Below are 13,891 nucleotides of genomic sequence, written 5' to 3'. Positions count from 1 at the left end.
AAAGGAATCCAAACCTAATACTAAAGATAGTCATCAAGAGAACTAGAGAATAGAAGAGAACAAAAGAGAAAGGGAAGAAAAAAGACCTACAAAAACAAATCCAAAACAATTAAGAAAATGATAATAGGACTATACATATTGATAATTACCTTAAATGTAATGGGTTAAATGCTCCAACCAAAAGACACAGACTGGTTGAATGGATACAAAAACAAGACCTGTATGCATGCTGTCCACAAGAGACCCACTTCAGATATGGGGACACATAGAGACTGAAAGTGAGAGGATGGAAAAAAGTATTCCATGTAAATAAAAATAAAAGAAAGCTAGAGTAGCAATACTAAAAGCAGACGATGGACTTTAAAATGCTGTTACAAGAGACAAAGGAGGCACTGTGTAATCATCAAGGGATCAGTCCAAGAAGAAGATATAACAATTGTAACTATATATGCATCCAACAGAGGAGCATCTCAATAAGACAAATGTTATCAAGACAGAAAAAGAGAAATCAACAGTAACACAACAGTGGGGGATTTTAACAGCTCACTTATATCAATCGACAGATCATCCAGACAGAAAATCAATAAGGAAACACAGGCCTTAAATGACACATTAGACCAGATGGACTTAACTGATATATATATGTATATACACATACATGCATACATACATACATATATGTGTGTGTGTATATATATATATAATCATTTCATCTGAAAGCAGCAGAATACACATTCTTCTCAAGTGTGTATGGAACATTCTCACATGCTGGGATTGATCACATTCTGGACCACGAGGTGAATCTCAGTAAACTTAAGACAATTAGAATCATATAAAGCATCTTTTTTAATCACAACCCTGTGAGATTAGAAATAAGCTACATGAGCTTCCCTGCAGCTCAGTAGTAAAGAATCCACCTGCCAATACAAGAGACATGGGTTTGATCCCTGGTCTAGGAAAATCCCACGTGCCCTGTAGTAAATAAGACTGTGGGCCACAACTATCTGAGCTTGCACTCCAGAGCCCACAAGCAGCAACTACTGAGCCTGCATGTCACAACTACTGAGGCCCACATACCCTACAACCTCTGCTCTGCAACAAGAGAAGCCACCACAATGAGAAGCCCATGTATCACGACTAGAGAGTAGCTTCCACTCACCCAACTAGAGAAAAGCCCACGTAGCAATGAAGACCCACAACAGCCAAAAATAAATAAATAGTAAAAAAGAAATAAACTAAAGAACTGCAAAAACTTCAAACATGTGGAGGCTAAACAATATGATAATAAACAACCAATGGATCACTCAAGAAATAAAAGAGGAAATAAAAAAAGTACCTAGAGATAAATGAAAATTAAAACATGAGATCAAAACCCCATGGGACACAGCAAAAGCAGTTCTAGGAGGGAAGTTTATTAACAATACAATCATACCCCAGGAAACAAGAAAAATCTCAAACATACATCCTAACCTTACACCTAAAGCAATCAGAGAAAGAAGAATAAACAAAACACAAAGTTGGTATAAGGAAAGAAACCATACATACCAGAGCAGAAATAAATGAAACAGAGACTAAGAAAACAATAGAAAGGATCAATGAAACTAAAAGCTGGTTCTTTGTAAAGATAAACTAAGTTAGAACCTTTAGCCAGACTCATTAAGAAAAGAAGTGAGAGGGCCTAAATCAATAAAATTAGAAATGCAAAAGGAAAAGTTAAAACTGACACCACATAAAGGACCATAAATACTACTACAAGCACTGTATGCCAGTAAAATGGACAGTCTGGAAGAAATGAACAAATTCTTAGAAAGACAGAGTCTCCCAAGATGGAACCAGGAAGAAACAGAAAATATGAACAGACCAATTACAACTGCTGAAATTGAATCAGTAATTTAAAAACTCCCATCAAATGAAAGTCCAGGACCAGATGACTTCACAAGTGAGTTCTGCAAAATATTTAGAGAAGAGTTAACACTTTTGCTTCTGAATATATTCCCCAAAATTGCAGAGGAAGGAACACTTTCAAACTACTTTTATAAGGTCACCATCACCTTGATATCAAAACCAGGAAAAGATACCACAGAAAAAGAAAATTACAAGCCCATATAACTGATGAATGGGGGCTTCCCTGGAGGCCCAGTGGAAAAGAACCTGCCTTCCAGTGCAGCAGATGTGGGTTTGATCCCTGGGTCAGGAAGATCCCCTGGAAAGAAAATGGCATCCCACTCCAGTATTCTTGCCTGGGAAGTCCCATGGACAGAGGATCCTGGTGGGCTACAGTCCATGGGGTCACACAAGTCATGAGGACATGACTTAGAGACTAAAAAGCAACCACATAACTGAGGAACATAGATGCAAAAATCCTCAGCAAAATACTAGCACATCAAATCCAGCAATACATTAAAAGGACCATGCACCATGATCAAGCGAGATTTATCCCAAGGATGCAAGGAGTTTTCAATATTTACAAATCAATCAATGATTGATCACACATCAACAAAGTGAAGTGATGTGACTGGACACCACACCAACAAACTAAGGAAGAAAAACCATATGACCATCTCAATAGATACAGAAAAAAGCTTTTGACAAAATCCACAACCATTTATGATGGAAACTATCTAGAAAGTGGACACAGAGGAAACCTACCTCAACATAGTAAAGGCCACATACAACAAACCCACTGCAAACATTACTCTCAATGGTGAAAAACTGAAAGCATTTTCTCTCAGATCAGGAATAAGACAACGATGTCCACTCTCACCACTATTATTCAACATAGTTTTGGAAGTCCTCACCATAGGAAATGGAAAAGAAAAAAATTCCAAATTGGAAAAGAGGTAAAATTGTCATTGTTTGCAGATGACATGATACTATACATAGAAAATCCTAAAAATGCTACCAGAAAACTACTAAAGCTCATCGGTGAATTTGATAAAGTCTCAGGGCTTCCCTGGTAGCTCACATAGTAAAGAATCTATCTGCCTGCAGGTCAGGCAGATGTCCCATGGACAGAGGATCCTGGTGGGCTACAGTCCATGGGGTCACAAAAGTTGGACAGCACTGAGTGACCAGCACACACATACAGGGTACAAAATCAACATACAGAAATCTGCTGCATTTCTACACAGTAACAACCAAAGATCAGAAAGAAAAATTAAGGAAAGAATCTCATTTACCATCACATCAAAAAGAATAAAACACCTCAGAATAAACCCACCTAAGGAGACAAAAGACCTATATTCTAAAAAAGTGTAAGACACTGCTGAAAGAAATCAAAGATGACACAAACAGATGGAAAGTTTTACCCTGTTCTTGGATTGCAAGAATCAACATTGTCAAAATGACTTTACCACCAAGGCAATCTATAGATTCGATGTAATCCCTATCAAATTACCAATGGCATTTTGCTCAAAACTATAACAAAAATTAAGGAAACACAAAAGACCCCAAATAGCCAAAGAAGCTTGAGAGAAAAGAACAGAGCTGGAGAAATCAGGCTCCCTGGGTTCGGAATATATTACAAAGTTATGGTAACCAAGGCAGGATGGGACTGGCACAAAGCAGACACATAACTCCACGGAACAGAATAGAGAGCCCAGGAAGAAACCCGCATAATTACGGTCACTTAGTCGACAACAAAGGAGGCAGGAATACGCAATGGAGAAAAGACGGCCTCTTTAATGAGCGATACTGTGAAAACTGGACAGCTACATGTAAAAGAACAAAATCACAGCATTCTCCTACACCATATAAAAGATGAACTCAAAATTGACTAAAGGCCTAAATGTAATACCAGAAACCATAACACTTCTAGAGGGAGACACAGGCAGTACACTTTCACATAAATTGTAGCAATACATTTTTGGATCAGTCTCCTAAAGCAAAGGAAAACAAAGCAAAAATAAAGAAACGGGACCTAATAAATTTAAACTCACAGCAAAGGAAATGATAAACAAAATGAAAAGACAACTTACAGAACTGAAGAAAATAGTTGCAAAGAGTGTGACTGACAAGGGATTAATCTCTAAAACATACAAAGAACTATGCAGCTGAATATCAAAAAACAAAACAAATCACCCAGTCAAAGAATGGGCAGATCTAAATAGATGTTTCTCCAAAGACACCATATAGATGGCCAAAAGGCACATGAAAAGAGGCCCCACATTTTTAATTATTAGAGAAATACAAATCAAAACTATAATGAGGTATCACTTCACACCAGTCAGAATGGTGTACAAATAGCAAATGCTGGAGAGAATGTGGAGAAAAGGGAACCCTCCTACAATGTTGGTGGGAATGTAAATCGGTACAGCCACTATGGAAAACAATATGGGCATTCCCTAACAAACTAAAAATAGAGCTACTATATTATCCTGCAATTCACTCCTGGGCATATATCCAGTGAAAATTATTGTTTGAAAATATATATGTACTCCAGTGTTCATTGCAACACTGTTTACAATAGCCAAGACAAGGAAGCAACCTAATTGTCTGAATGGATAAGGAAGATGTAGTATGTACGTGTGTGTGTGTATATATGTATATATATTATACATATATATAATGGAATAGTACTCAAACACGAAAAATAATTAAATAATGCCTTTTGGAGCAATATAGATATACCTAGAGATTATCATACTAAGTTACATAAGACAGAAAAATATATGATATTACTTATATATGAAATCTAATAAAAATGATACAAATGGACTTATATACAAAACAGAAATAGATTTACAGATAGAGAAAACAAGCTTATGGTTACCAAAGGAGAAAGCTGTGGGGAGTCAGAAATTAGGAGTTTGGGAATAACATATACACACTACTATGTAGAAAAAAATAACCAACAAGGACCTACTGTATAGGACAGGGAACTATACCTAATATTTTATAATAACCCATAAGGGAAAATAATCTGAAAAAAGATATATGTATAACTGAATCACTTTGCTGTACACCTAAAACTAACACAACTTTGTAAATCAACTATACTTTAATTAAAAAAGAGTAAAAAAATAAAAGAAAATCTTTTATTTTTGTATTTCAAAATCATTGTCACCATAAAGTATGGTTTTACCCATGGAGTTTTAAAAAAAGAAATTCTAAGATAATTTTTAAGCTAGCCATAATTTATAAATAAGGACCACTGAATGTAAGCAGTTAGTTTTATAACTCTCATTCTCATTATTTTTAAATATAGATATAAAGGAATGGCCACTTATTAGACAAACCTAGAATTGCTACATTCTCTACCTGTGAGTTGATACAGACACTGAGTAATCATATTTGGTCTGGTGATATTTTGCCATAATTGAAGAAAGCTGTGGATGGTAATTAAGAAGAAATAAAACAGAGGCTGAAATTAACACATTCAGTTGGGTTGCACCTAATGGAACAGAATTCTGGTGAAGCCCTGTAAGACAAAGTGACCTCTTGGCTCGCCACTGAAATCATCTGAAGATGAGAGCATGCTTATCCAACGTGTATTTGGATTTGGGGTGTGTGGTTCAAGACTCATCTGCTCAGTTGTTTTACTTTCTGGGAGAACTGAAGAGTTCCGTCAAACAATTTATCTAAAAGTTATATAATTCTGTACATACAAAATAGGAACTTGAAGTCCCACTTCTCAGATTGATAGAAAATTGTATGAATAAAAAGACAAAATTATCACATAATACTGTTATGGTAAGAAATGGAATATAAAAATGATTTGATTTGCTTTAAAAGCTTACTAACCATTTCTTAGTTAGAAATACTAACCATTTGACTACTTTTATTTAGTTAGGGAATCATAAAATGACCTGAAAAAATAATATTCCACCGCAGTAAAGAATCCTAACTAGTTTGTTGAGGAGAGTTCACTATCCATTTTAAAATGAATAAGAGTCAAGGCTTTTTATTTTCTAAGTAGTCAAATATAAACACAAATGAGTAAGATTCCCTTCAAAGCAAGCTGAAAACAAGTTTGTGCAGTTTACAACACATTTTCATGTGAATATGCTTTTCTAGTAAGATCTCTTACTGTTCACACTTGAAAAAATTATGCATGCTGCAAAAACCAAGGTATTCCATCTCTACAACCCTGGATGGTGGAGGAAGGCTAAGGAAGCTGGTCTAGGCACGTGGTGTGGTTTCCCAGGTGCCATTCAAGATGGACCGTCAGGGCCCTGGCACCTCACTGGCCGCCTTCCTTCATAGCAACCTTGGTGGGAATATGCAACAACACATGTCCTCAAAACCTTTGGGGACCTTCTCTTTTGGTGTAGAAAAGATGCCCGGGACATTTATAGCCCAACTCACAGTCTATAAATGACTCTCAACTTGTTCTAGAAATTACACCACATACATCTCCCACCAGTTTGTCACTTGGTCTCTGGTGAGGTGCAAAGTAAAACTAAATGCCTTGTTATAAGAACACCACTGCCCCAATACAGGGTCAACTGCAGAGGATAATCAGGAACACCAGCTCTGCTGTGATGACGGACTAAAATCATGGTGGAGGGAGAACTGTTTATAAAATGAAGTCAGGCAGCCACTATTGTGAGCAAATTCCTTAAAATCAATCTCTCTCTCCCCCTCTGGGGAACTGTGGAAAATTCTTAAAGAGATGGGAATACCAGAACACCTTACCTGCCTCCTGAGAAATCTGTATGCAGGTCAAGAAGCAACAGTTACAACTGGACATAGAACAACAGACTGGTTCCAAATTGGGAAAGGAGTATGTCAAGGTTGTATACTGTCACCCTGCTTACTTGACTTATATGCTGAGTACATCATGTGAAATGCCAGGCTGGATGAAGCACAAACTGGAATTAAGATTGCCAGGAGAAATATCAATAACATCAGATATGCAGATGACACCATTATGGCAGAAAGCAAAGAGAAACTGAAGAGCCCTCTTGATGAAAGTGAAAGAGGAGAGTGATAAAGCTGGCTTAAAACTCAACATTCAAAAAATGAAGATTATGGCATTCAGTCCCATCACTTCATGGCAAATAGATGGGGAAACAGTGGAAACAGTGATAGACTTTCTTTTGGGGGCTCCAAAATCACTGCAGATGGTGACTGCAGCCAGGAAATTAAAAGACATTTGCTTCTTGGAAGAAAAGCTATGACCAACGTAGACAGTATATTAAAAAGCAGAGACATTACTTTGCCAACAAAGGCCCACCTAGTCAAAGCTATGGTTTTTCCAGTAGTCATGTATGGATGTGAGAGTTGGACTATAAAGAAAGCTGAGCGCCAAAGAATTGATGCTTTTGAACTGTGGTGTTGGAGAAGACTCCTGAGAGTCCCTTGGACTGAAAGGAGATCCAACTTGTCCATACTAAAGGAGATCAGTTCTGAATATTCATTGGAAGTACTGATGCTGAAGCTGAAACTCCAATACTTTGGCCACCTGAGGCTAAGAACGGACTCTTTGGAAAAGACCCTGATGCTGGGAAAGATTGAAGGCGGGAGGAGAAGGGGAGGACAGAAGATGAGACGGTTGGATGGTATCACTGACTCGATGGACATGAGTTTAAGTAAACTCCAGGAGTTGGTGATGGACAGGGAAGCCTGGCGTGCTGCAGTCCATGGGGTCGCAAAGAGTCAGACACAACTGAGCGACTGAACTGAACTGATGATGGCAAACCTCTACTGGGAGAGCAAGGGTCAGGCAAGGGGAACTCAGGGGGCCCGCTTGAGCTCTGCTTTTGCACATGGAAACTCATGTCCTATAACCAAACCCTTCACAGTTTTTCTTGAAATAGTTTCCTGCTGTCTTCCTTTCTGCTGTATTTCCACAGTCCTAAAACCTTCTCTAAAGAGAAGGTGCTAATAAGTTATCTAGTCACAATAATTTGATATAACAGGTTTATATATCATCCAGAATTATAAAAATAAAAGTCAGAAATTCAATGTATAATTAAAGTACACTGTTAGTTTCTTTTATGCTTGAAAATAAAAACTGAGCTAATGATTGACTCCTTGAGATGAAGCACATTAAGTGGTTTATAAGCCTACTCTGAGAACAAATATTAAAGGAAAATAATTTCTCACCACTTATGAGTCTCTGTCAGTGAGTTCTCCTCTGCTTCTTGGTCAATTTTAGCTAAAAATACAAGAAAAGAAATAGATGAGATATGATAAATGGTTATAACCATCTCAAACAAAATATATCAAATAATATGAAATATGTTTTAATACATTAATGCTAATGTACTCCACCAAAAGTTTATTTTATTTTTAAAAAATTTTATTGGAACATAAGTATAGAATTTTATTTTAAATTTATGAATAGATATGATTGAATAGGTTATATTTAATTTTCATTAATACTACTTTCTAAGTAATTTCTTTAAATTAGTCACATTATCCTGAGAAAATAAAATACCAGATAACTTGATATTCACATCAAATTTGTCTGTCAAGGATTTAAATTCCAATAATTAGTTGAAAACAATTCTCTCAAGCAAAGGTCTGAAAACCATGTAAAAGCCTAAATAGAAAAGATATGTAATGATCTTTACCAGTGCTCTCTACATCAGATTACAATTGAGTAGATCCAGAGCTGACTTCTATGCAGACATAAGATAAAATACTAATACTTTCTCCTAACTTCAAGTGATGACATGACAGTGCACCCACTGATTCCCTACTTGATTTGTCTATAAATAAAGAATGGTAGCTGGACACAAACCCAAAGACCAAATTTGGGAAAGGGATTACATCACTATTTTTAAAGTGTTTAAAATAACACAGAAACTCCCATCACACAAAGTATGTATGGCAATAACTTTCACTGGCCAGTAAGCATTCTAGGAATTTATGTATTACTTTATATACATACACACATATTTGGCACAAAAGTTTAAAAAATACTCCCACTTCTTACAATGCTTTTAATAATATTTTCAGTCTATTCCACTAGATCTCAAAATCTAGTTGTAACCCACTAAATTCATTTCATTCTTCACTAATTATCTGTGACACACAGTTTGAAAATCACTGAGCCACTGAACAAAAAATTTTTAAAAATCAAAGAAAAAAACCACCCTGGAGCTAGTGAAAGAAGTTGTCTTTTCATAATCATTTCCTTTGGGGGCACACTTGCAGCCATTTGGAAAAATTAAAAGACAGAAAGGAGCAGGGCAAAATGGTTATAAATATTGGAACTGGGCGTGAAATCAAACCTGTGGCCACTTGGGAAATGTCAGTGACTGCATCATGACGTAAACAGTTGCCAGCTTGGACTGCTATTTCACCACCTCAAGACAGTGTTTGTTTGAAGGTCTGCACGCATCTGCAAAGCCACTGTGGACTGTTATGCAGGCCCTCTGCAGGACTGCCTGAATTTTCTTTTTTCCCATTTATTTTTATTAGTTGGAGGGTAATTACTTTACAATATTGTAGTGGCTTTTGCCATACATTGCAATCCTGGGAGATGGTAGCAGAGGTATGTTTCCCCTTTCCCTTTTGGTTTTTTAGAATGCTTACATAAAGCTACAGGTCAATCATTAACCATATTACGAAACAGGATAGATGTTCCATGACTTCACTTTGAAAAGTCTCCAATGTTAACCTACTTTCTTACAAAAATCTGCTTTGGGCTGCTGTAACAAAATGGTTTGTTTCCAGAAGTAATTCTAGAACCACAGAAAAGTTTAAGAGAAAACAACAAAGCAACACAATGCATAACACTTTCAGGAAGGACGTTCTTCCAACTGCCCTTGCGTCATTTTTTTTCTTTTGTAAAATATAGAATTTAAGACTGAGAAAGGAAGAAACTTTTTGACTATTCTAGATGCACCAAGTAAATGATTTATGAAATTTAAAGCACCCTAGAATGAGACTCCAGTGATGTGTATTCTATTCTGATTCTGCCTCTGAAATTAGCTTTGTAATCTTAGGCTTCCCTGGTGGCTCAGATGGTAAAGAGCCTCCTTGCAAAACAGGAGAAAGAAAGTGAAAGTCGCTCAGTCGTGTCTGACTCTTTGTGACCCCATGGACTATACGGTCCATGGGATTCTCCAGTCAGAATACTGGAGTGAGTAGCCATTCCTTCTCTAGGGGATCTTTCCAACCCAGGGTTCGAACCCAGATCTCCCCACTGCAGGTGAATTCTTTACCTGCTAAGCCCCCAGGGAAGCCCTGGGTTCAATCCCTGGGTCGGGAAGATCCCCTGGAGAAGGAGATGGCAATCCACTCCAATATTCTTGCCTGGAAAATCCCACAGATGGAGAAGCCTGGCAGGCTGCAGTTCAAGGGGTCACAAAGAGTTGGACATGACTGAGTGACTAACAACACAGAATCTTAGGCAAATAGATTAATCTGTTAACATATACAAAATATTTAGTATAGTGCCCCCAATAATTAGTAGGGACTACATAAATATTCTTTGAAAATGTTGTATTTCAAGCTCTTGAAATCCTAAAGTAATACAGTACATAATAACGTTTAACTGAATACACCAACTGCTATTGTATCATGCTTCAACATTATATGCAGATAAAGAAAACAAATGAAGAAACAGACAAAGGATTAATCTCAAAAATATACAAGCAACTCCTGCAGCTCAATTCCAGAAAAATAAATGACCCAATCAAAAAAGGGCCAAAGAACTAAACAGACATTTCTCCAAAGAAGACATACAGATGGCTAACAAACACATGAAAAGATGCTCAACATCACTCATTATTAGAGAAATGCAAATCAAAACCACAATGAGGTACCATTACATGCCAGTCAGGATGGCTGCTATCCAAAAGTCTACAAGCAATAAATGCTGGAGAGGGTGTGGAGAAAAGGGAACCCTCTTACACTGTTGCTGGGAATGCAAACTAGTACAGCCGCTTTGGAGAACTGTGTGGAGATTTCTTAAAAAACTGGAAATAGAACTGCCATATGACCCAGCAATACCACTTCTGGGCATACACACCGAGGAAACCAGATCTGAAAGAGACACATGCACCCTAATGTTCATCGCAGCACTGTTTGTAACAGCCAGGACATGGAAGCAACCTAGATGCCCATCAGCAGATGAATGGATAAGGAAGCTGTGGTACATATACACCATGGAATATTACTCAGCCGTTAAAAAGAATTCATTTGAATCAGTTCTAATGAGATGGATGAAACTGGAGCCCATTATACAGAGTGAAGTAAGCCAGAAAGATAAAGAACATTACAGCATACTAACACATATATATGGAATTTAGAAAGATTGTAACGATAACCCTATATGCAAAACAGAAAAAGAGACACAGAAGTACAGAACATACTTTTGAACTCTGTGGGAGAAGGTGAGGGTGGGATGTTTCGAAAGAACAGCATGTATATTATCTATGGTGAAACAGATCATCAGCCCAGGTGGGATGCATGAGACAAGTGCTCGGGCCTGGTGCACTGGGAAGACCCAGAGGAATCGGGTGGAGAGGGAGGTGGGAGGGGGGATCGGGATGGGGAATATGTGTAACTCTATGGCTGATTCATATCAATGTATGACAAAACCCACTGAAATGTTGTGAAGTAATTAGCCTCCAACTAATAAAAAAAGAAAAAAAAAAAGAAAACAGATACTTAACAGCTTTTTACATAATATAAGCTCCTAACTAGTTGTGAGTGGAATGAAGTGAGTTTCAGTTATTCATAATGATTCCTTGTGATGTATACTAAAACAGATTTGGCTTCATTGTATGAGCAAGTTTTACTGAATAAACACTTCAGTTCAATGTGGCAGAAGAATGATTCTTACTAAAGGAATAAAACAAAAATAGGCTCTCTGTCCAAACCTAATAGCCATATTTCAACCATAAGACCAAATTGGGATGGCAGAAAATACTTTAAATTACTCTGTTTTCCATTTTTTAAAACATGATTTTGAAGCTAAAAGGAGTTGTTTTCTCTGCTGTAATCAGCTTTGATAAAGTCCTATGAGAGATGATTCTTTTGTAGGGCAATCTTAGAAATAACAAACTTGGGACTTCCCTGTTGGTCCAGTGGTTAAGAATCCACCCTGCAATGAAGGGACATGGGTTCAATCCTTGGTCAGGGAACTAAGATCCCACAGGCCACAACTAAGATGCAACACAACCAAAAAAAAAGAAAAAAGAAAGAAATAAAAAATTTTCTGGAAACTTAGGGCGCAATTCGGATTTCTGGAGACACTGAGCTACCATTTCTCAACGCACTGCTTGCAGAAAAACACCATCAACATTTTGTTATCACAATCTTTTAAACACACTTATGATGTTAAATTGGGCTTCCCAGGTGATGTGAGTGGTAAAGAACCTGCTTGCCAATGCAGAACACGTAAGAGATGTGGGTTCGGTCCCTAGAGGAGGGCATGGAAACTCAATCCAGTATTCTTGCCTGGAGAATCCCACGGAGAGAGGAGCCTGGTGGGCTATAGTCCATAGGGTCACAAAGAGTCTAACATGACTGAAGTGACTTAGCATGAACATACAAGATGTAAACCTAGTGACAAATGCTGGATGTATTTCTTTAGTTTGTGAGGATGAAACCGATCAAACTAAAATAAAATGTTACTAAGGTAGTAAAAATTAAGGTATTTTTTAGATAACTCTGCCATTCATTTAGGGAGCACTTAAATTAATTACATGCATTGACCAAAATATTAGACCAACTGTGTGTTTTATTAGGTTGCTGCTGCTGCTGCTAAGTCACTTCAGTTGTGTCTGACTCTGTGCGACCCCACAGACGGCAGCCCACCAGGCTCCTCTGTCCCTGGGATTCTCTAGGCAAGAATACTGAAGTGGGTTGCCTTTGCCTTCTCCAATGCATGCATGCATGCTAAGTCGCTTCAGTTGTATCTGACTCTGTGAGAACCTATGGACAGCAGCCCACCAGGCTCCTCTGTCTACAGGATTCTCTAGGCAAGAATACTGGAGTGGATAACTGCAGTTTCAGACCATGAATTTTAAACTATTATAACTAGGCTCAAATACATCTTTATTAATCAAAATAGGAACCATTACAATCAACACATTTTTGCCAATGAGAAATAAGTTTGTTTATTCCTGAAGCATAAAAATCTGTGCTTTGGGATTTGATGAACTCTTGGAAAGCATTTTCTGAATCCTGCTGGTTGTGGAAAGATTTTCCCTGCAAAAAGCTGTCAAGATGCTTGAAGAAGTGAAAGTTGGTTGGTGAGATGTCAGGTGAATATGGCAGGTGGGACAAAACTTCATAGTTCATTTTATTCAAATTTTGAAGCATTGGTTGTACAACATGTGGTCAGGAATTGTCATGGAGAAGAATTAGGCCCTTTCTGTGGACCAATGCCAGCTGTGGGCACTGCAGTTTTAGGAGCATCTCATTGATTTGCTGAGCATACTTCTCAGATGTAGTAGTTTTGCCAGGATTCAAAAAGCTGTACTGGATCAGACTGGTTCAGTTCAGTTCAGTCGCTCAGTTGTGTCTGACTCTGCAACCCCATGGACTGCAGCACGCCAGGCCTCCCTGTCCATCACCAACTCCTGGAGTTTACTCAAACTCATGTCCATCGAGTAGATGATGCCATCCAACCATCTCATCCTCTGTCCTCCCCTTCTCCTCTAGTCTTCAATCTTTCCCAGCATCAGGGTCTTTTCCAATGAGTCATGTCCATCTCTTTGTAACTCTGTGGACTGCAGCATGCAAGGGTCTTCTGTCTTTCACTATCTCCTGGAGTTTGCTCAAATTCGTGTCCATTGAGTTGGTGATGCTAGCTAACTACTTTATCCTCTGCCATCCCCTTCTCCTCCTGCCCTCAATCTCTCCCAGCATCAGGGTCTTCTCCAGTGAGTTGGCTCTTCACATCAGGTGGCCAAAGCATTGGAGCTTCAGTTGCAGCAACAGCCCTTCCAATGAATATTCAGGACTGATTTCCTTTTGGATTGAC

At 38.0% G+C, this 13,891-nt stretch overlaps 1 protein-coding gene across 1 annotated transcript in view; it reads right to left on the bottom strand.

Moving 5' to 3' along the window:
• The window catches only part of LOC122446681 (formin-2-like), a 336,772-nt gene that overhangs the window by 50,281 nt on the left and 272,600 nt on the right, over positions 1–13,891 (bottom strand). Inside the window, 1 exon segment of the mRNA XM_043477163.1 lies at positions 8,050–8,101. Coding sequence (XP_043333098.1) covers positions 8,050–8,101 — 52 coding nt within the window.

The sequence above is a fragment of the Cervus canadensis genome, chromosome 8, assembly GCF_019320065.1.
Source record: "Cervus canadensis isolate Bull #8, Minnesota chromosome 8, ASM1932006v1, whole genome shotgun sequence".
Lineage (NCBI taxonomy): Eukaryota > Metazoa > Chordata > Mammalia > Artiodactyla > Cervidae > Cervus > Cervus canadensis.
This window is presented reverse-complemented; position numbering and strand designations above follow the sequence as displayed.